The sequence below is a fragment of the Nerophis ophidion genome, linkage group LG10, assembly GCF_033978795.1.
Source record: "Nerophis ophidion isolate RoL-2023_Sa linkage group LG10, RoL_Noph_v1.0, whole genome shotgun sequence".
Classification (NCBI taxonomy): domain Eukaryota; kingdom Metazoa; phylum Chordata; class Actinopteri; order Syngnathiformes; family Syngnathidae; genus Nerophis; species Nerophis ophidion.
The window spans coordinates 33,397,446-33,422,488 of NC_084620.1; the positions used below are offsets into that span (position 1 = coordinate 33,397,446).

Here is a 25,043-nt window from a genome sequence, read left to right on the forward strand (position 1 = left end):
CATGCATGAATAGTCAAAGGAAGGTGACATTCTGCTCGAAAATGTAACTGGTCTCCAACAAAAGGTGGGACTATTTTAACATCAGCTGTCTTTATCTCCCCCGCAGGTCTCGTCACAGCAATGACTTCAGCAGTTTTCGTTCCAGAAGCCAAAAGAGCCCCCGGCCTCAGTCTCAGTCTCCTCTCTGTCGCAGGCCAAGGTGAGCGTTTCACTTATTTTGTACTCAACAATATATACTAAGCCAAGGATATTCAACCGGTGGCCCACAGGACAAATCTAGAGCAGATTCAGGTCTAAAGTTGGACGCGACAAGAATCATAAAAAACAACAGCGCACTCATCCTATAATAAAGCTTTAGAATAAAATCTTTATTGCCCACTGAGAAGGAAAATTGTCTTTGGCTCATCAACACGGGAGATGGACAGCACTAAAATACAAACCTTGACATATATAAAAAAGTATAATAGACACAATAACAACAGAGGTTAGATAAACATAGAAATACAAGTAAAGATAAGTTAAGAGCTAAAAAAGTATTAGTAAAACATAATACAGGCGTTCAAGTCATAACTGTGGCTTTGTTCACTTTTTCAAATTATAAGTGGCATTTGGTAAAAAAAAAATATTTTTGGCCAGGGGAGCTCTATAGGTCTTTCCAGACTTATGACAATCAGTACATATTTTCAAACAGCGGAGCAGTCCTATCACAAAATAAAGTTGACTAGCATTTTTGCAGTAGCGCGTTAAAAACAGCAAAGCTCTCCTTTATACAGAGCAGGGGTGTCTCAACGTTTTTGACTTGGGGGCGGCATCGTGCTAAAAAGATTTGGCTGGGGGCCAAAAGCTGACTTTATGTAAAGTAACAAAATATATACACACATATTCCGTTTATATTTACATCTAACACAATTTCCCAACTCATATGAAAACGGGGTTTGTATATATATACACACATTTATATATATATATATATATATATATATATATATATATATATATATATATATGTATGTATATATATATATATCTTTATATATATATATATATACTGTATATGTATATATCTATATATATATATATATATATATATATATATTGTGTTCTTTACATGCATGTAAACTTTTGATCGCGACTGTGTACATATATATATATATATATATATATATATATATATATATATATATATATATGTACACAGTCGCGATCAAAAGTTTACATGCAAGTAAAGAACACAATGCCATGGCTGTCTTGAGTTTCCAATACCTTCTACAACTATTATTTTTTGGGATAGAGTGATTGGAGCACATATATATTGGTCACAAAACAAACATTCGTGAAGTTTGGTTCTTTTATAAATGTATTATGGGTCTGCTGAAAATGTGACCAAATCTGCTTGGTCAAAAGTATACATACAGCAATGTTAATATCTGGTTACTTGGCAAGTTTCACTCCAATAAGGCGCTTTTGGTAGCCATCCACTAGTTTCTGGCTAGCTTTCAGTTGAATTTTTGACAAAATTGGTGCAGTTCAGCTAAATTTGTTGGTTTTCTGTAATGGACTTGTTTCTTCAGCATTGTCCACACGTGTAAGTCAGGACTTTGGGAAGGCCATTCTAAAACCTTAATTCTAGCCCGATTTAGCCATTCCTTTACCACTTTTGATGTGTGTTTAGGGTCATTGTGCTGTTGGAACACCCAACTGGGACCAAGACCCAACCTCCGGGCTGATGATTTTAGGTTGTCCTGAACAATTTAAAGCACCAGTTACATTGGCAGCAAAACAGGCCCAGAGCATAACACTACCACCACCATGCTTGATGGTAGGATTGGTGTTCTTGGGATTATTGTCCTCACCTTTTCTCCTCCAAACATATTGCTGGGTATTGTGGCTAATCTGCTCAATTTTTGTTTCATCTGACATCACATTGACAAAGATAAGACCTCCTAGAGGAAAGTTCTGTGGTCAGATGAAACAAAAATTCAATTGTTTTGCCACAATACCCACCAATATTTTTGGAGGAGAAAAGGTGAGGTGTTTAATCAAGGAATTAAGGAGCACCACCCTACCGTCAAGCATGGTGGTGGTAGTGTTATGCTCTGGGCCTGTTTTGCTGCCAAAGGAACTGGTGCTTTAAATGGGACAATGAAAAAGGAGGATTACCTCCAAATTCTTCAGGACAACCTAAAATCATCAAACAGGCTATTTCATCCCTACAAGCCTGTTTCGCAGGTTTCCCTGCTCTTCAGGGGAGTTTATATATATATATATATATATATATATATATATATAAAATGTATATGCAGTATAATATGTGTATACAGTTCTGAAGTTACAGTACTTATAGAGATAAAAAATATATGTGTAATGTAATTACATAAGCATCTAATTAAATGTTATATCGAAATCACTATACTAACTTGACTTGTTTTTTTATTATTATTATTTATTCCAACAGTGATCTCTGATCAGATTTACACAGCTGTTTTTACACGTAATCTGCGAATGCAATACTGTGAGTCTGCATATTAATTTAATACCAATTTGAGGAGGTAAATGTACCAAATATGTAAGAATACAGTACAACCTGCGTTAAAGCCATATTTTCGAGGGTAAATTGCCATTACGCTGTTACTAGGATGCGCGTGCACACACACAGATATGCATACAGAAATACACACATCACGACGCTTTTTTTGCCACACAGCAGAGCGTTGATTTTGACGTAACAACAATAACTTGTACAAACATTTTTGCATTAATTAAAGCAGGCTATAACAACACCCTCCCACATCAGACCCTGACGACAATGCAATATGAAGTATAAACGATAAACCGTTGAATATTTAGAGTATGTGAAAGTTTGACTCGTGCCTTGTTTATTTACCTGACAACCTCCTTAAAGTTTTGAAATCAATCGGAATTACCAAGCAGCTATAATGTGCCACATATGGGAACGTGAGGAGGAAGTGTTTTTGTATATGACCCACCATGCACTTAAATGGATTTATACATTTGTAATTTTAAAATTATATTTAACGCATGAACCCATTTAATAGTGTCCAAAAAGGTTCAATGAGCAGGACAAGTGTTTATGTGTGACTGTGTGTTGATTTAGTTGGTTGGTTATAGTTAGTTTATACCATTAGTAGGATTTTTTTTTTATTTTTTTTTTTTATTTATTTAATTATATATATTGATGATATACTAACTCAGCGGTCTTGTGGTTAGAGCAGGGGTCGGGAACCTTTTGGGCTGAGAGAGCCATGAAAGCCAAATATTTCAAAATGTATTTCCATGAGAGCCACATAATATTTCTTAACATTGAATACAACTAAATGCGTTAATTTGTAAGTAAGACCAACATTTTTGATGTATAATAAGTCTCTTATTCTTTTTAACAACATTGTTATTCTAAAGTTAACCAACAATAAATATAATACTTCTTACCATTAATGCGACATTTTGAACAGGTGCGGTAGAAACGGATGGTTGGATTAAAATGCATGAGAATGTTTTTCTAATATGAACATTATTTTTAATACTGTGATTACCAGCGGAATTATTCATTACTTATCGTGTTAAGCATTGTTAGCTAAGATTTATCTGAGAGCCGGATGCAGTCATCAAAAGAGCCACATCTGGCTCGAGAGCCATAGGTTCTCTACCCCTGGGTTAGAGTGTCCGCCCTGAGACTGGGAGGTTGTGAGTTCAAATCCCGGCCGAGTCATACCAAAGACTACAAAGACCAAAGACTCCCTGCTTGGCACTCAGCATCAAGGGTTGGAATTGGGGGTTAAATCACCAAATGATTCCCGAGCGCGGCCCACTCTGCTGCTCACTGCTCCCCTCACCTCCCAGGGGGTGAACATAGGGATGGGTCGAATGCAGAGGACAAGTTTCACCACACCTAGTGTTTGTGTGACAATCATTGGAACTTTAACTTTAATATACATTGAAAATATATGTGTTTATTGTTTATTGTGAGCAAACTGTGGTGCTGAATTTCCCCCAGAGATCATTAAAGTACTTTCTATTCTATTCTATGATGTTCTCTGGCCACTTCCAAGCGTAACTCATGGTCATCAACATTGGTTTTGTTGTCGCCCACAAGAGGGTATATACCACATACCAATCTTATTGTTAAAATTGTGATTTCTGGGATGTAGTTTGGACAGAGTTTAATCCTGATCTTAATCTACAGTATTTTAAAAACATATTTGTTATGTCATCATTTTTGACACGTTTGAAATTCAGTAAAAACAGCACCGAATTTTGAGTGGGGGTGTCAGTTGTGGTTAAAGTAGCGTGAGACCGTCTCTGAGCTCCCAGCTGATTTGGCACTCATGTGTCCTAATGACACCTGACAAGGCTGAGAGTCATTCATCAGTCGATGTTGCACTTCCTGTGCACAACGTAATGGCATGTGAAGTTTTGCTGACAAATGCTGGTCCCTTTAGGACTTGGCTGTAAAAACATCCGTGTGTTGTCCCCCGTCCATCCTCAAGGTACGACAGCTACGAGGACTATCAGCACGACCGACTGAAGAGGGAGGAGTACCGACGGGACTTTGAGAAGCGGGAGTTCGAAAGGGCCGAGCAGAGGGACAGGCAACACCAAAAAGCTATTGTGAGTAATTTGTGTGTGAGCGAAAACATGTGTCAGTCAAATTAGAAGAGGTTAGCATCCCTTTGCTTCTTAAAAAACAGCAGAACACTACAAGTAGCGACGCTGCGTAGTTTAACTACATTTCACTGCGTCGTTCGTTTTTCAACCATTAGCGTTTCCAGGAGTTTAGCTATTTTCAGTCCCGTTTAACGAGGTAGCTTACATCCAAGTTAAAAGCTACAAAGAAGGAAAATGGACTGCAAATCCAAAGTGGGACAAGAAATACGTACAAAATCCCTAATGATGGGTTTGTTTACAATTGATGATTCACGACTGTCTAAGGTTAGGACAGTGGTCGGCAACCCAAACGTCGAAAGAGCCATATTGGACCAAAAATACAAAAAATAAATTTGTCTGGAGCTACAAAATATGACTATTTTAAGTCAGTTTTTTTTTTACAATCCTTCTGAAATACATCTCCTATTGAGAAGTCCCAAATCCTTGTGTGGAGCTCAGCAAACTACAAGAAGGATCTGGCGAGAGTCAGGTTAGGTCAGTGGAGCTAATGAGTGTAGTGTTGATGTAGCGGGCAGCACGGTGGCACATATATGTGCCTCACAAATCGAAGGTCCTGAGTAGTCCTGGGTTCAGTCCCGGGCTCTGGATCTTTCTGTTGATTGGCAACACTAAATTGTCCTTAGTGTGTGAATGTGAATGTGAATATCGTCTCTGCAATGAGGTGGCGACCTGCCCGAATGCAGCTGAGATAGGCTCCAGCACCCCCTGGGATCCCCAAAGGGACAAGCGGTAGAAAATGGATGTTGATGTAGCAAGCTACTTTTGCCATGTAGCTCGCTACAATTCATCCAGAGTCATTTGTAGCTTAGTTTATCCACATTTTGCAAGTAGTTTCCCCATCGCCGCTCCCGTCCCACAGGAAATATTTGGCTAGAATGGTCTTCCGTTGGTGCTGATGCTGCCATTCTTACCCAACGCCTCTACGACCCAGTCCGTCCATATTGGGACCGCATGAAACAATTCCGTCCTCGTTGAAACTTGGCCCGGCGCGCAGACAAACAATTAGTACCGACACTGTCAAACAAAGACTTGCGAGACGGGAAAAATTGTCTCCGTCCTCCGTCTGGCCGCCTCTCTCTCGCTCTCTCTCTCCCACTCACAGGCAGCCCTCGGGGGGGCAGTCAAATAAGATTTTGCCTCTTTATCAGTTGTCAGCAAGTAAAAGTCTTCGTTCAGCGTTTCCTTGTCCACAACTCTGGACAGAAGCCAAAAAAGAAAGGGTAGGAATCGGCAAATAATTTATATTTACAAGGCTCATTTGCATACCTAAAACGATAAGAGCTTTTCTTACATATAGAATCTTTGACTAGCAATTTACAACAGGTCCTTATTAGTAATTCATTTTTGTGGTAGGTCCTTGAAAACAGAAGCATGGAGTGTAAAAAAGTTTCTGGGGGTCATAGGTGACACCCCGTTTGCATATGTCAGCAGAACTGTCAAGGCGGAACTTACCATCTGGAATAAGTAAATGATATACCTCAAGGCTTTAGAAAATGATTAGTGGATGTTGCTTAATTATTCTATATTGTGCTATTGAGGTTAAAGTAATACCCCCTGGACCCCTTTAAAAAAGGCTAAGATTTTGCTAAAAGTACCTTAGAGACTGCCTGTGTCGCTGAGTCACCTCAAAGCTTTATTTTTAGACCGGGAGGAAGACGTCACATCATTTGATAAAAATCAGTGCCCCGCCCCTGGTTGGCGTGTTGTCCCAAGAGGTAGAGGGATTGCAGCCCCTCGCGGGAGACCGCAGGCGCTTCCCTCCATCAGATTTCGCCGAGCAGGCCGACCGATCACGGAAGACGTCCGCGGGTAGCGGGCCCAGGCGAGTCCATGAGACGGGGGAGGAAAATAATGGCTGCCGTTTTAATCTGGTGTCTTTTTCAGGACGAGAGACGGGTGGTGTACGTGAGACGACTCAGGTCCGACTGCACCCGCGCCGAGCTGAAGCACCGCTTTGAGTTCTTTGGCGAGATTGAGGAATGTGCCATCAACTTGAGAGACGATGGGTAAGGGAGATTTTTTGGGATACGGAAAGACTGTTTTAACCCTAATAAAAGGCCCTATTCTTTGCCACTGAACCAAAAGTCTGAAAAAAAGGACTGTTCTCTTACTTGGGGGTCCAGACACAGTATGTGCCCACCAACCAATAGGGTCAGAGTTTATCTTCCTGTCACACACTAGTTTATTTTCTTAAAGCAGACCTTTTAAGATTGTTCTCGTTTCTGATGTTGTTACAATGTTGGATACTTGCGATTAACAAAGGCAAGGTATGAAATGATGAGGTTCTTTGGTGAGATTGAGGAATGTGCCATCAATTTGAGAGACAATAGGTTAGGGAGATTTTAGGAATACAGAAAAACTTGACTGTTTTGACCAACATAAAATAAGCCATTCTTTGCCACGAAGCAAAAAAAAATCTAAAAAAAGGACGGGTCTCTTACATTTGGGGGTCCGGATATAGTATGTACCCACCAACCAAAAGAGGGTGCTTCTCCCCAAGTGAGCCAGAGCTTATCTTCCTGTCACACACCAGTTTGTTTTCTTAAAGCAGACATATTAAGATTGTTCTCATTTGTGATGTTGTTTGAATGTTGGATACTTGCGATAAACAATGGCAAAGCATCAAATGAGGTTCTTTTTGAGGATTGAGGAATGAGGGTTGAGGAATGCGTCATCAACTTGAGAGACAATAGGTAAGGGAGATTTTAGAAATACAGAAAAACTTGATTGTTTTGACCAAAGTAAAAGAAGCCATTCTTTGCCACTGAACAAAACGTCTAAAAAAAGGATGGTTCTCTTACATTTGGTCTAGAGATATATAGTATGTCCCACCAACCCTCCTGTCCAAAGGCAAAACCCAGTAACTCAATTCTGGTCAAAACTGAGCTGATAATAATTTTGGAGATACTAGGTGACATGCTTTACATTAGTGTATGCGATATTGTAATTTGTTCCATAAGTAAGCTGTTACGCGCATGGCAGGACCTACCAACTACCACATAACCGCGTAGATACAACAGAAAAACCTAGTATCTCAAGCAGGGGCGGTTCTAGGCATGCTTATATGAGGGGGCAGTCAGAAATGTGAAGGGGGCATCATGTGTACACATCATACTCCAGCACTTTTTTTCTGTGCTTATAGTAACGATGCTTTCTTCATTGAAATGGGTCTTTAGCTATGTGTCCAACCCCAACCTGGATTAGTGGATTGCACTTTGTCAGGCCTCTCTCTACCTTCAAACCTGTCCAACTTGGTTGTCCCACCTGAAAACTAAGCTCCTGCTGGTATAGCTCTTATGGTCACTGAGGCACGCAAACCCCCTGACCACAATAAGGTGGCAATCCCTCAGGAGGGGAAACTGCAAAATAAAAATAAAAATAAAAATAAATGAATAAAATAAAATAAAACATCCTTCATCCAGATTTTATCAACCAACAACATAACGTTTATCCTAACTGGATGGCCTAACTCTCAAATACATTTTGACCCAAAGTAGGACTTCACACACTACAGTCAATATTTACAAAACTGAAAGGTAGTCTAATGAATAATGATAAAAAAGAATCTCAAACTAATTTATAAGACAAAACATGGGCACTCATCTGGGCACAAAATGCATTCACTCCAATGTATGTGTGTTGCCCACTTGCTTGTAAATTGATGAAAATGGCAGTGTTTTTGTTTTTAGGTGTCTTGGTCTAATCAAATGAAACTTATAATTTGTTTATTACAAAATGTAGATTGAAAAATTAAAGGTTGACTATGTAGAATTACAAGAAAAACAACAGAAAAAGAATTCCAGCAGTCGATTGCCAGACCGTTGTTAAGTAAAACGGGCCGTTGCTAGGGACTCCGCTCTGAACAGAGGACAGCAGAGGAGGACTGCTAAGCAGGATATATACCTTATGTTTCATTTTTACCATCATTAACAGCATCATAAATTACTTATAGCTTGTTACAGGGACAGTGGAAGCTCTCTGCCTTCCAAACCACTGCTGCTCAGAGCCTCTGCTGTCACTGCTCTCGTCAAGTTGTAAAAAAAAAAACGGAACTCCGTAGAAACGAAAGTCCGCGACGATAAACGTGTTTATGACGGATAAGACTACACAAATACACCCATCCTAACAAGTATATGATACATGTAGACAACTTTTCCTTTTCTTTTACTTTCATACTGCAAGTGATTGGATGTTTACTGAGGGCTGAGGGGTGTGTGCGGGTGTGTGTCTGCTGCTCAGCCTGTGGAATGTTGAATACACGCACAGCGGAGGGAGGGATGAGAGGGAAGCCGACACTACTATATCGTGTGTGTCCCTTTTTCGGCGGATTTTTCCGCTAGTGCAGATAATTTTGTCAACTTATAATGTAGTAATTTTGTGAGTTTATTCAAATTTGCTTTCTCAAATTTTGATTTGAGGGGGCAAAACATTTATTTAAGGGGGCTCTGCCCGCTCTTGCCCGTGCGTAGAGCAGGCCATGATCTCAAGGGTATCTCTAGAAGTGAGTTACTAGGTTCTGGTTTTGGACGGGAGAACCAACAGGGTGCACTTTTCCCCAAGTGAGTCAGAGTTTATCTTCTTGTCACGCACTAGTTTGTTTTCTTAAAGCAGACCTGTTAAGATTTGTCTCTTTTCTGATGTTGTTACAATGTTGGATACTGGCGATAAGCAATGGCAAAGCATCAAATGATGAGGTTCTTTGGCGAGATTAAAGAATGTGCCATCAATTTAAGAGACGATGGGTAAGGGAGATTTTATGAATACAGAAAGACTGCTTTGACCAAAATAAAAGACATCGTTCTTTGCTACTGAGCAAAAAAAATCTAAAATTAAGGACCATTCTCTTACATTAGGGGGTCTAGAGATATATTGTCTGTACCCACCAACCAACAGGATGCGCTTCTCCCCAAGTAAGTCAGAGCTTATCTTCCTGTCACACACTAGTTTGTGGTCTTAAAGCAGACCTATTAAGATTTTCTGATGTTGTTACAATGTTGGATACTTTCGATAAACAATGCCAACGCATCCAATGATGAGGTTCATGCATTTAAAGTTAGTTAATGTACTACTGATAGTCACACACACATGAGGTGTGGTGAAATTAGTCTCTGCATTCGACCCATCCCATTTGTTCCATGCCCTGGGAGGTGAAGGGAGCAGTGAGCAGCAGTGGTGATTCAACCCCCAATTCCAACCCATGATGCTGAGTGCCAAGCAGGGAGGTAATGGCAGCCATTTTTATAATCTTTGGTATGACTCGGCCGGGGTTTGAACTCACAAACTACCGATCTCAGGGCGGACCTTCTAACCACAAGGCCACTGAGCAGCTTTTGGATGTCTTTGAACGCCGTGTTTTGCAGTCTTATTTTGAACAGTCGATACAGTGTGACATCACAGTCTGCCTGAAGTACTGTACCTATGTGGGCATTTCTAGTTCTTTGCCTGCATGGCCCCTCCTTTCCCTCTGCTTCAGGCTGTAAAACTATTGGCCACGACCTGGAGCCTCTTTCTTGTCCCATGACCCGCTGCCTGCTTCGATGTCTGAAAAATGAATGCAGAAACTTTCCACTTTCCACAAAATTGGATTAGCTGCTAAACTCCAGCCGAAAAAGACAGCGCCGGTACGATATTACTATTTGGTTTAATGAACCATAAAATAAAGTAGGATTAATTATTATTTCCATCTACTTGTGGCGTGCGATATGTAGTGACATAAATCCTGGTAGATGCCAAAGTATATCCAGTACATACTATAAATGTGTATTATAATTTTCATTGATTCTCTTTGTCCAAACATGAGTCTTAAAGGCCTACTGAAATGAGATTTTCTTATTTAAACGGGGATAGCAGGTCCATTCTATGTGTCATACTTGATCATTTCACGATATTGCCATATTTTTGCTGAAAGGATTTAGTAGAGAACATCCACAATAAAGTTTGCAACTTTCGGTGCTAAGAGAAAAGCCCTGCCTTTGCCGTAAGTCGCAGACGATGACGTCTCATGTTGATGGCTCCTCACATCTTCACATTGATTTTAATGGGAGCCTCCAACAAAAACAGCTATTCGGACAGAGAAAACGACAATTTCCCCATTAATTTGAGCAAGGATGAAAGATTTGTGTTTGAGGATATTGATAGCAACGGACTAGAAAAAAAAAAAGGAAAAAAAAAAGGGGTAAAAAAAAAAGCGATTGCATTGGGACGGATTCTGATGTTTTTAGACACATTTACTAGGATAACTCTGGGAAATCCCTTATCTTTCTATTGTGTTGCTAGTGTTTTAGTGAGTTTAACAGTACCTGATAGTCGGAGGTGTGTGTCCACGGGTGTCTTGACGCCAATGTCTCAGCGAAGTCGACGGCAGCTTTATGGACGAGGCAAGCTCAGCTTTTCTCCGGTAAGAAGCGACTTCTAACCACAATTTTCTCAACAAAACCTGCTGGTTGACATTCGGTCGTTATCCATGTTCGCTTGACCGCGCTCTGATCCATAGTAAAGTTTCACCTCTGGAAATTTTAAACAAGGAATCACCGTGTTTTTGTGTGGCTAAAGGCTAAAGCTTCCCAACTCCGTCTTTCTACTTTGACTTCTCCAATATTAATTGAACAAATTGCAAAAGATTCAGCAACACAGATCTCCAAAATACTGTGTAATTATACCGTTAAAGCAGACGACTTTTAGCTGTGTGTGTGTGTGCAGCGCTCATATTTCCTAACAGCCCGTGACGTCGCGCGTACACGTCATCATTACGCGACGTTTTCAAGAAAAAACTCCCGGGAAATTTAAAATTGTAATTTTGTAAACTAAACCGGCCGTATTGGCATGTGTTGCAATGTTAATATTTCATCATTGATATATAAACTATCAGACTGCGTGGTGGGTAGTAGTGGGTTTCAGTAGGCCTTTAAGAAAGAGGTGTTATCTTATTCCCGATGGTTTCGAACTTTTTACACATGCGATTTGTCTTTGATTTTTGTCTTAGATAAATACAGAATATATAAAGAAGGGTTTTCTTACATTCGGGGCTTGAGACGCATGTGCATACAAATCAACAAATGGCGAAAAAACTGATTCTTACCTTGCAAGTCAGAGCTTTTCTTCTGGACACACACAAATTCAATAGTATTAATAAAACAACATTATCCAAGCACTTTGTTAACTGCAATTGTTAAATTTTTATCACACTGTTATCAATGTTGTGTATTGATGAATATATATACAGTACAGGCCAAAAGTTTGGGCACACCTCCTCATTCAATGCTTTTTCTTTATTTTCATGACTATCTACAGTGTAGATTGTCACTGAAGGCATCACAACAATGAATGAACACATGTGGAGTTATGTACTTAACAAAAAAAGGTGAAATAACATTTTTTATATACTAGTGTCTTCAAAATAGCCACTCTTTGCTCTGATTACTGCTTTGCACACTCTTGGCATTCTCTCGATGAGCTCAAGAGGTAGTCACCTGAAAGGGTTTTCACCTCACAGGTGTCATAGTTCTGATGCCTTCATTGACAATCTACAATGTAAATAGTCATGGAAATAAAGAAAACACATTGAAATGAGAAGGAGTGTCCAAAATGTTGCCCTGTGTTGTATGTATATATATATTTTGACACACAGTTGGTTGTTTTATTGGTATTAAGGTCGGTCATTTATTTGGGTCAAAACAATACAATTAACATTTGTTTCTTGCATTTAAAAGCTAAATATTGCATTTTGGCTTCAAACAACTTATTTTTGTCACTCATTCTCAATTTTTAAATATTCCTCCAAAGACACGCACCTAAATTTGCCCAAGTGTGTGAATGTTGTCTCTATGTTGACCCTGCGACAAGAGGGACAAACGGTAAAAAATGGATGGATGAATGGATAAATGGTCAAATGAAGCATAGTCATCAAATAAATCATTGCTATTACAACCTACCAGTTATGTCACTGACATTTTAAATAAACGATTAGTTGTGTGGTTCTCAAACTTTTTTCACCAAGTACCACCTCAGAAAACATTTGGCTCCTCAAGTACCATTATGACCAAAAGTAAAATACAGTAGCGTAGTAAGACTAAATATTCATTAAAAGAAAGTAGATGTTATATTTAAAAAAGTATATTTAAAATTTTGTCCACTTTAACATTACACACTGAACAGTAACAGTGTGTTTGATTTTTTAATTAAGTGATTATTTGGTGTAACACTAGATGGAACCCGTGTACCACAATTTGAGATTCACTGTAGTTTAAATTATTTTTTTTCCCCAAGAACTGTTTGGGTAAAAACCGTAATCTTAAAATGTTTTCCTCCGCTTAAGAAAAAAAGAGCTAGTTTTGACTTCTGCCATGAGAAATGTGTCCTGTTGTTTTATATTTGGATTAATACATTATTAACGAAGGGCACTTATTGATTGTTTTTTTTTTTTTAATTGAAATAGACAAGGCTGTCTTATATTTCGGTCAAAAACTGAGACTTAAAATGTTTTCCCGTTTAAAAACAAAATTGTCACAAGGTGTTGGTGACGAACCCCAAGATGCAGAGAAGCCAGGCTTGGTGCAGGAAAACATAATTTAATGTCCACAATAAAGAAAAAAACAAACAAACAAACCAGGAACAGAAACCAGAAAACAGAAAAACTGGAAATAGCTAACAGCTAACAGGATCTTGCTAACAGGAAAACACAAAGCTTGGAGACAGCAAACTATAAATAGCTATCAGGAACAGCTTATCGCTATGACGACAGCGACAAGGACAAGAATTAATGACAGGTAGTGATGACAATGACAATACTCCAGCACAGACTGGATGGCAAAGCAGGTTTAAACAGCCGCTGGCTGATTGACACCAGGTCTCCCATCCAAAGGCAAAACCTAGTAACTCACTTCTAGCTGATTTTGAGAAAACAAAAGAAAACCGATCTATCTTGATGCTGTCTTACAAAGATCTACAAAGTCATCAAACGTATAGATGTTTTCTTGAGCTTTCATTTTCTTGCCGATTGAGCCATGGATTGAAGCTGCTCTCATGAACATGTGCCCTTTCTCCAGATATTTTATTACAATCTCGGGTGGGCCCCATTCTGCGTTTGCACATTGGGCAAGAGCCGTTTACAGCGTCCAGTTTTTATTTTGACCTCCACAGTTATCTGCCCAAAAGAGTATGCAAGGGGAAGAATCAAGAACAATACATTTAATGAAGGTGCTTGCAACGTCCTGGGCCAATCTTCCAAATATCCCTTCGTGCCATAATATCACATAATCAGGTTGACCGTCGGCCCGCATTCGTGCAAATGTCTCATTAAAGACAATAAGGCGACTAAAAAAAGAAGCTCCGATTGGTCCCTTGAGATACTAGGTTTTTCTGTTGTATCTACGCGGTTATGTGGTAGTTGCTAGATCCTGCCATGCGCGTAACAGCTTACTTACGGAACATATTACAATATCGCATACACTAATGTAAAGCATATCACCTAGAAACTCCAAAATTATTATCAGCTCAGTTTTGACCAAAATTGAGTTACTTGGTATTGCCTTTGGACGGGAGAGGTGTGGCCAGGTGCCAATCAGCTGCATCTGAGGGGCTACAGCGCTCAGGGAGACAAGAAGGAAACAACCAAAATAAACGTGCTGACAGGAAATAAAGACAAACACAGAGAAACAACTAAAACAATACCAAACTATCAGGCACAAGCCTGACAAAAATATTGCAATTTGACTTGTGCAGTAAGGCTTGTTAAGTTCTTCCTGCCGTCTTATATTTGAGTCGACTCAGAAAGAGAAACATTTCATTGATCGTCTTTTGCGTCTTTTTGATTCTTGTACATTAAATGATAAAATCAAACATTTCCCTCATCTCTCCTTGCCCAGGGACAATTTTGGCTTCATCACATACCGCTACATGTGTGACGCCCTCACTGCCCTCGACAACGGACACACCTTGCGCCAGTCTGACGAGCCCCGCCTCGAGCTATGCTTCGGCGGACAAAAGCAGTTGGGCAAATCCCATTACACTGACTTGGGTAAGTACGGCTGTGTTTTTGACTCACAATAGCAATCCCCTGAATGTAGTATTGTTATATTTGGTCTGGTGATGAGGTAACACAGAGGAAATAAAAGGCGCGACTAAGTGATGCAAAATGTTGTTGGCAACATGGACGTGTCCACCGGGCATCCGCAAAGATCAGCTGGAGTTCAGAGGTGACTTTGAGACCACAGAGCTTCTGTAGTCGTAGCTGTAGGAGCCAGTTGAATTATATCTAGTGGTTTTGCAGAGTGCCTCTTGTCATATAGAGAATATTTTACTCCTTTTACAGCAGACATCTCATAGAGATGTAGAGAATCTTTGACAAGTGTTTTTCTTAAAAAGGTAGTCATAGAGAGGACAATTGACTTGAATTGTTTGCAATACGTCCTTAAAAACAGCAGAAGGCTCTGATCATATAGACCAGACCTGGGGCAAATTAAGGCTTTTCAATCCGCCCATTCCCAAATATATTTTTTAGATATTTAAGATGGAAACCGTAGCTGCCATTATGATGTGCAATGATGTTTACAAATGACCATTAAGTCTTGAACTATGCAAAGTATTTCAATGGTTTGAATCTGCGCTTTTGCATGATATACTAGTTAGTATGGTAATCTATTTAGTTACTATGGTCACATCAGCTCAGACGAACACCAAGCATAGCGGCATAGCTCGGTTGGTAGAGTGGCCGTGCCAGCAACTTGAGGGTTGCAGGTTCGATTCCCGCTTGTGCCATCCTAGTTACTGCCGTTGTGTCCTTGGGCAAGACACTTTACCCACCTGCTCCCAGTGCCACCCACACTGGTTTAAATGTAACTTAGATATTGGGTGTCACTATGTAAAGCGCTTTGAGTCACTTGAGAAAAGCGCTATATAAATATAATTCACTTCACTAATTCACTTCACAGTGTGGGTGGGGAGTGTTTCCACTGAATGGTTCCAGATTCGCCAGCCTGAAATGTGGTTGTCAGGAACAGCCAAGGAAGGAGATTTTTACAACAAGTTCTAAAGCTTAGTGATATATCAGATTGGAAGTGTTTTTTTTACTCTTCGCGTTCATATTTTGCTGTTAGTTGCATTTTTGTTGCGTTTCGCCTGATTGTAAAACTTATCGATCGAGAGGTGGTGTGACGTTCATATGTTCAGTTTTTAGAATAGAATAGAAAGTACTTTATTGATCCCTGGGGGAAATTCAGCACCACAGTTCGCTCACAATAGACAATAATGATAAATAATATATAACATTTACAGTATATATATATATATCTAATATATGAATAATATAAATATATTCTACATATATTCTATCGTTTATTGTATTTTATTTTTCATAGTTAATGGCGTTCATATCTTGTCTATATTCAGTGTTTTATTGTTTATAGTTAATATTATAAATCCCACATTCTTTATTTTCCTGTACCTTCTGTGTCTCAATCAGTAAAAAAATTGTTTAATACCATTCCGTTTTTTAAGGCGGTCTGTCATACCGTGTTTAGCATTTAATCAGACATCATTGGGAGGTTTTGTATTTGTGTTTCTAAAAATATTTTTTTTTTCTCTAAATGGTGCCTCCCCCCCGAGTCAAAATAATTGCCCAGGCCTGATATAGAGGATCTTAGGCTAGTCTTTGTTTGTAGTAGGTTATCCAAAACAGCAGTGCCCCCACTCCCCCCTGAATTTAGAAAATATTTAACTACCAGGTTCTCAAAAACAGCAGTGCCACCCTGTAATAAAGAGGATTTCTGACTAGTGCTTCTGCAGTACGTCCTTAAAAACAGCAGAGCAGCCTTACCATGGACTGTAGTGTGTCTTGGACTTGCATGAACATTTTGCTTGTGTTTTAAGGTATAAAATAATGTATTACTGTAATAGTTTAGATAATGCCCACCATCCATTTGTAGTTTTAATGAATTTGTATTTTAGCGAGCTGAAGTTATTCTGATCGTGTTGTCTAGTAGTCTATTTTTGTGAGTGTTGCTGTTGTTTTCCGAGCATCCTGTCCATTAGTTTTAAATAGAGCAGGGGGGTATTGGTCATCCCCTCCAGGTGCGCGGCGTGACACAATACAGCCGCTGGCTATTGCATTAGCGTAGATCACGCCCCCTATCTCCTAGGCTGCCATGGTCAGTTCAATTTCTCAGTGCGCTGCCGCCCGGGGTCCCTCTAGGGCCTCCATTTGTTGGAGCTGTCTGTTGGCAGAGATAAGATAGCCTATGTATTATCACCCTGATCAGGAGAAATAGGACATACGAGACACAGGAAGATAGAACGAGAGGCATCTCAGTATAAAAATAGACATTTTTAAAAGAAAATGCATCACAATTTGTTACTGGGCTGCTATCTTATATCTTATACCATAACTGTTGGTGTTAGAAAGTATGTTGATTGTGTGAAATGAATCTTGCTTTTGTCTATAAAAAATATGTGTATACTATTTTCCGAGCACCCCCGTATACTCGGAATGCTCAATATGGGCCAAAATCTATAATAACAATTACAAAATGGGTTACAAAGGCTCCTAATTTAGCTGCTAACATACAGTATGCAGTTGTATATGATTGCATTATTTTTTTTAGATTATTATTAATCTACTTGCTAATTTACTATTAATATCTTGTTCACTGTTCACATGGTTTCCACATATATTTCTGTTAAAATGTTAAAAGCATTTATTCTCTTGTTGTTTGGACACTTTACATTAGTTTTGGACAATCTAATACCAAGTAACCGCATGGTTATTGTTTGATACCAATGCCATCCATCCATCTTCGTCGCTTATCCGAGGTCGGGTCGCGGGGGCAGCAGCCTAAGTAGGGAAGCCTAGACGCTCCTCTCCCCAGACACTTCATCCAGCTCCTCCCGGGGAATCCCGAGGTGTTCCCAGGCCAGCCGGGAGACATAGTTTTCCCAACGTGTCCTGGGTCTTCCCCGTGGCCTCCTCCTACCGGTTGGACGTGCCCTAAACACCTCCCTAGGGAGGCGTTCGGGTGGCATCCTGACCAGATGCCCGAACCACCTCATCTGGCTCCTCTCGATGTGGAGGAGCAGCGGCTTTACTTTGAGTTCCTCCCGGATGTCAGCAGAGCTTCTCACCCTATCTCTAAGGGAGAGCCCCGCCGACCGGCGGAGGAAATTCATTTCGGCCGCTTGTACCCGTGATCTCGTCCTTTCGGTCATAACCCAAAGCTCATGACCGTAGGTGAGGATGGGAACGTAGCTCAACCGGTAAATAGAGAGCTCTGCCTTCCAGCTCAGCTCCTTCTTCACCACAACAGATCGATACAGCGTCCGCATTACCTTTCTCTCACTCGGGAACAAGACTCCGAGGTACTTGAACTCCTCCACTTTGGGCAGAGTCTCCCCCCCAACCCGGAGATGGCACTCCACCCTTTCCTGAACTAGAACCATGGACTCGGACTTGGAGGTGCTGATTCTCATCCCAGTCGCTTCACACTCGGCTGCGAACCGATCTAGTGAGAGCTGAAGATCCTGGCCAGATGAAGCCGTCAGAACCACATCATCTGCAAAAAACAGGGACCTAATTCTGCAGCCACCAAACCGGATCCCCTCAACGCCTTGACTGCGCCTAAAAATTATGTCCATAAAAGTTATGAACAGAATCGGTGACAAAGGACAGCCTTGGCGGAGTCCAACCCTCACTGGAAACGGGTCCGACTTACTGCCGGCAATGCGGACCAAGCTTTGACACTGAACGTACAGGGAGCAGACTGCCACAATCAGACAGTCCAATACACCATACTCTCTGAGCACTCCCCACAGGACTTCCCGAGGGACATGGTTGAATGCCTTCTCCAAGTCCACAAAGCACAGGTAGACTGGTTGGGCAAACTGCCATATACTCTGCCGAGAGTATTGAGTTGATCCACGGTTCCACGATCAGGACGAAAACCACACAGTTCCTCCTGAATCCGAGGTTCGACTATCCGGCGTAGCCTCCTCTCCAGTACACCCGAATAGACCTTACCGGGATGGCTGAGGCTGATACCAATACTAATACCTAAGTTGTCCAAAATCATTGAACGATGCATATTTTGAATATTATTTTGAACATTATAATCAGACAAAAACACAATACAATGTAAGAATATCAATTACATATTATATTTATTTCCTAATACTGGCTCAGATACAAAACCTTTGGTTTGTTTGCCCTTAAAGCCCTTCTATAGCCAAGGACGTATTTTCTGAGTTTGTAAACAATAACAAAAACAACAAAATATTTTTTGTTAAGTAAAAAATATCGATCTAACCACTGTGCTATTGTCCTGATACTACTGTATACTACTTGGTTCCGTCATGGTTAATATTTGTTTACATTCAATTTGCGATGAGCATATCTTTCGGTGTTCAATGTAGCATGTAGGGTTGTACGGTATATCAGTATTAGTACAGTACCACGATACTAATGAATCATATTCGGTACTGTAACCCCTTTGAAACATACCGGTACCGGTACCAAAATATTGGTATCGGGACAACACTATTAACATGTTTAGCTATTCTCGTCCTCTGTAGATTATACTTGTAAGAAACAGTTTACTTGCGGCCATGGAGGCTAAGGTTACTGATTTAGGAGCGACTTTGCACTGTGGACGAACGCTTAACGCTAGCAAGGATGCTGCATTGCGTTGAAGACGTGTTTTTTCGCTTGTTGCTGTCAAACTCAGGGGCGTCGCCAGACATATTTCACTGGGGCACGTGCCCCACTGTTGATCTGCAGTGCCCCAGTAAAAATTTCACCAATAAAAAAAAACGCTTCAGAGTTTTAAGTCGACATAACAGACAACAGCGCACATACTACTTAGTATGGTAATTGATCGCTACTCTATTCACTCCACGAAACACTGAGCTCATGGCTACTTAATATGGTAATTTATTCACGTGTGGATCGAGACTTCAGTTGAGAGAGAGAGAGGGGGGGGGGGGATTCGAATCACTGCGTGAGGTAGGTAACGTTAGCCAACAACAGTTTGTTAATTACAATATTTTGATTTTGATTTGACTCAAACTGTAACTCCTTGATGGACTTAAGAAAGTTATTCGCCTGCAGCAGAGAAGAAGCGAGGAATGAGAGATGTAAGTGAAGTCCTAGCTAGCTAGGCAACATCATTGTCTTAAGTTGATGCTAAGTTAGCTAACGTTATTCCTTGTATCAAGACAAACATATTCATTTGCTGTACGAGCTGTCGGGGGAATTTCCAATGAACATGAAACATAATGTTGGTTATTGTCTGCTGGTTCTGCATCAATGATGATTTGGAGTAAGCATGTGTGAGTTGAGTGCTTCTCAAATGGTTTATCTTCAGGAAGAAAAACATTTTTCCATATCATCAAGTCGTGAGCCAAATTTTTAAATCATTCAAGTTTATTTCACAGAAAAATAGCACAGTAGACTTGTCTTGTTAATCGGTGTGACTTTAAATAAAATAACCTTGTTTTGTCACCAGAAAAATGGCTACAGCTGAAACATCTGGTTTTGTTTCCAGAAAAAATAGTAACATTTCTGTATTTGTTTTCAGAAAGATGGGTGAAAATATCGGGTTTTGTTGCCCCATTTAGATTTAAAAAATATATATTTCCATGTCTGTCCTGAGTCCTCCTCCAACTTGTTAGTCGGTTTGCCTTTTGCTAAAATACTCACGAATAGTCACTAGAAAAATGGCTAAAAATATCTGGTTTTGTTGCCACAATTTGATTTTTTTCTCCCTAAACTTTTTTTTTTCATGCTCACATCTGACTGCGACTCACTGAAAATGACACACAATCCACTTTTATGTCACGACCCAGCAGTTGGGAACCACTGGTCAACTATATAACAGTTACTGTAATATTTCCATGTCTGTCCAGAGTGATTGACCACTTTGCAAAAATGAAAACGACACGTTACAGTTTACTTCTCAGAAAATGATTCCCTGAACAGACACACAACAGTTGTTCATTTATTCTACTACTGTGGCTTTATTGTTTTGTGTATATTTTATAGTTTAGTGTATCTGAAATAGGATTAGCCACATTGCCATAAATGGAAATTAAATAATATAAAAGAACCCAGAGATGTACAGGTGCTTTATTTTTTGTTTTACTTTTGTAGATGTTAAATTTGCAGATGATTACTGCAATAAATATTTCAAAAAGATTCATTGCTCTTCCTTTTTGCTTTTACCAGTAGCAGTTTAGAAGTCTGGAGTCAAAAAGTGCACAAGTAGGTCAAATGCATTAGTTAATTTCAGGTGGTTAATCAAAGATCCATACAACATAATCTGATAGGATTTCATAGTTTAAAGCCCTATTTATGTATTTTTTATGATAAATAAGTGCTAAAAATGTTTTTGCTTGCGCGCGTTGCACGCTCGCATTAATTATTTGTGCCCCAGGTGTGCCCCAGTACAGTATTAGGTCTAGTGACGCCCCTGGTCAAACTTGCTAGGATTTGTCATCAACATGCATTATATCGATAGTATTAAAAGCTGTATCGTCGACCAACTTTAGATTATTTGTATCAGATATTGTCTATATCGCGCCGTCCTACCGTATACAATATACATTGCAAGAAAATAATATAAGCTGAGTGCATTCCGCCTTCTTCCCTTGTAGACTCCCACTCAGACGACTTCGATCCGGCCTCCACCAAAAGCAAGTATGACTTGTTGGATTTCGACAGCTTGCTGCAGGAGGCTCAGGGCAGCCTGAGGAGGTAACCTGCTCGCCTGCCTTCCTGCCTCTGTTCCTTCCTTTCGGTGGCCCGCCTGGGGGTTGCGGTGGCGGCTGGGGGTGACTTTGCGATTACCTCAACGTCTCTCGTTGACGATGAGACGCTAAGAAGTCTGTGCACTCTCTGTGGAGCTAGGAGAATAAATAATCTACTACGAAGTTTACATGAACAATCGCTGCTGAGAGGATGCAAAAAGGGACGATGAAAGACGATCTTCTCCAAGCATTACAAAACCCATAATCCTTTGGGGTGAAGGGGGGCGAAAACAGCTTGTTCAAAAAGATGTATGTTGTTTTTTTGCCTTTAAAATCTTTGTTACATTTTTTTTTTCAAACAAAGGAAATCTCTTATTGTCTACATTTTAAAAAGGTAGTTATGTATCTACAAATAACTATAAAAAATTTATTTTTGTTTTAATGTACATATATAAATATATATAAGAAAATAGTTTTTATTTGTTACAGCTATGCACTGTAAAACGCAGCCTTTTTTTAAAGAAGAAAAAACAAATGTGGGGGTCAATTTTTTCTTAATTCAGAATGTCGGTCGATAGTAATGACACAACTGAAATATATGTTTTGCCTACATTTGCGCCTGTAGGTCCTTTAAACAGCAGAGCACTCCTGTCACATGCTGTAGAAGGTATTTGTTGTTTTTAAGGACCTACTGCAAAGAAGTCAGTCAACATACCTTTTATATACCAGGAATGCGCTGCTATTTCGAAGGACCTACTGAATGTTTACAAATACATTTATACATATTTGTATGTATATACACACACACTTTTAGGAACAAACGTCAACATGTAACCATGTGATTACAACCCTGGAATCTGGAGCATTATGCCAAATTAAGCACCCCTGTGGTTATATATATATATATACACACATGTGTATATATATATATATATATGTCTATATATATATGCACATATGCATATATATATGTATAAATATATGCATATATATATATATATATATATTCATGTGTATATATATATATATATATATATATATATTTATATATGTATGTATGTATATACATACACATACATGCATACACATATACATATGCGTACATATATATATACCTATGCATATTTATATACACATATATATGTATATATATATTTATATACACATACATATATATATATATACATATATCTGTGTGTGTGTATGTATGTGTATATATATATATATATATATATATATGTATGTATGTGTATATACGTATATATGTGTGTTTATATATATATATATATATATATTTTTTGTATTTATTTATTTATTTTTTTATTTTTTTTACACTACTTTTTGAGCACATTCAACAATACAGCAGTAATAATAGAAACCATGCTAATGTTTTCCAATAAGATAAGGCAATTCAAAATACAGAACAGAAAAACTAAATAGATTATATTGGACACCAGGCCAGTACCAGAACCCAATTCAATACTTGGTGACCTCACCTTTACAAATGTACACACGTGAACTGGAGGATAAAAAAGAGAGTGTGCACACATCATTGGCATAGAGTGTGAAGCGGGTTAATTTGGCTTATCGCTCCTAACTCAAGGGTTGTAGTCACATGGTTACAGGTTCACTGATGTAAAATAGAACACTAGTCATACCACTCTTGTCATATAGAGGATCTTCGACCAGCGTTTTTGCAAAATGTCATTAAAAACAACAGACAACTCCTGTAGTATGGTGATCATGCACTGGTTTTTAGCCCCTACTGCGAGTCAGAGAACTCCTGTCACATTAAGGATCTTGAACTTTTTGCAGTACGTCCCAAAAACAGCAGCAACATGTTGTCACTGAAGATTCTTGACTTTTTGCAGTAGATCCTAAAAAAAATAACAGTGCGCTCCTGTCAAACAGGAATTTTGATGTTGGGACATTTGATGATTGTAAACAAAAAAGGCAACAAAACAGATGAACACGCTGCTTATTTCTGAGGGCGCACATGAACAATTGTTCAGTTTGTGCTTTTCATCATGTTTAAAGAAAAAATACCCCATTTTTTTAATAATTTTTTTTTTCTATAAAAACACAAAGCAATCACGATTATATTGTGTTTATATACTGTGTACAACACATATATGCAATTTATTTGATAAGTTTCTCATTGATTCAACAGGGAGAGCAAGTGGACTATTTATTTTATGTATTTATTTTGGAATCAGCAATATTTATGACTGCCGTTGGTCATTATTTATTTGTAATTTTATTCAAAAGAAAATTACGAGACAGGGTGTACAATAAACAAACAGAAGGTGGTGGTGGTGGAGGTGGTGGTGGTGGGGGGGGGAATAATATAACCTTCTATGCCTTTTTTCTGGAACAATCAAGTCTCATTTTGGTGCCAGTTTGGTTTCCTCTTCTTTCACTTAAGAGCAATAAATATTTTTAATTTTTTCTTGCAGGACTTTTTCCACATTGCTCTGTTCGCGTTTGATTCTGTGAATGCCAAACAAAAGTTTACAATTTTTTTTCTTGAATTTTTTACAAAGTATTTGATGTACAATAATAAAAATAATAGTAATATCATTCACGGTAATAATACAAATGGGGGAATATATATGCATATATATATATATATATATATATATATATATAAGCAATAATTATTTTTCAAAAGTGTATTTTAAGCGCTGATTTTTATTTTTATTTTATTTATTTGGTTTCTTATTCAAGACCACATTGCTGTTCCCTTTAAAGTCAGGGGTGAGGAAGCTGCTAAGCTTGGGCCAAATATGGTACGCTTGTGCATTTAAGTGGGCCCGTCGTGCAATTTTAAAAAACGGTCCCAAAAAGTAACAACGCAAAAAAATTGCAACCAATGGTAGCTCCTCACCCCTGTTTTAAGACCTTTCAAAGTTGGTCTTGAAAAAAACTTCAATATTTCAGAAAGTAATGAGGCTCCCATCAGACGTAAGAACGTTAAGAAAAAGAGGAAGAAAACGTTCTTGTGTTGTTTTTGTTGATATCTTGTATAGTGTTTATGGGTATCGTGACCCATTGTGTAGATTTGGCTTTAAATAAATGTATTAATAATAAATAAAAAAAACCGCTTTGTAAATGGTGTAGAGTAGCAATATCAAGATTCTAATTTGTACTATTGAGAACTTTTGAGGACTAAGTCACTGCTTTGGTGTCCATGTTTTGTTTGGGAAGGACAATATGTTTGTGTGTGTGTGTGTGTGCGTGTGTTGAGAGATGTGTGTGTTTTATCCACGTTGCCTTCTGCCAAGTTCTTACCAATGCCTTTTGTGGTTCTACCTTTTCTTGTTCCACTTTTCTTGTCAATTTTCATGTTTTTTTGTTTTTTTTTAAATGTGCAATTCTCATTCGCCTCACAATGCCAATAAAGGGAAAATGTGTTTGAAAGTTTCCGTCCGTCCGTCTTTGGCATTCACAGTTTGACTCTTTGCCAGCCGGAAGTCCAAGGGAAGCATTTCACGAAGACAAGCAGAGTATATATATATGTATATATATATATATATATATATATATATATATATATATATATACACAAGGGCTTCACGGTGGCAGAGGGGTTAGTGCGTCTGCCTCACAATACGAAGGTCCTGCAGTCCTGG

The 25,043-nt window shown here is 39.0% G+C and overlaps 1 protein-coding gene across 3 annotated transcripts in view; it reads left to right on the plus strand.

Annotated features, from left to right (window-relative positions):
• The window catches only part of ppargc1a (peroxisome proliferator-activated receptor gamma, coactivator 1 alpha), a 90,541-nt gene extending 65,710 nt beyond the window's left edge, over positions 1-24,831 (plus strand). For all 3 annotated transcript variants that reach the window (XM_061913545.1, XM_061913547.1, XM_061913546.1), the window contains exons 9-14: positions 107-199; positions 4,506-4,626; positions 6,568-6,689; positions 14,547-14,698; positions 21,319-21,418; positions 23,868-24,831. In XM_061913545.1, the coding sequence (XP_061769529.1) occupies positions 107-199; positions 4,506-4,626; positions 6,568-6,689; positions 14,547-14,698; positions 21,319-21,418; positions 23,868-23,907 (628 nt within the window). In that variant the 3' untranslated portion in view covers positions 23,908-24,831. The remainder of the gene's footprint in view (positions 1-106; positions 200-4,505; positions 4,627-6,567; positions 6,690-14,546; positions 14,699-21,318; positions 21,419-23,867) is intronic.
• The last annotated feature ends 212 nt before the right edge of the window (positions 24,832-25,043 follow it).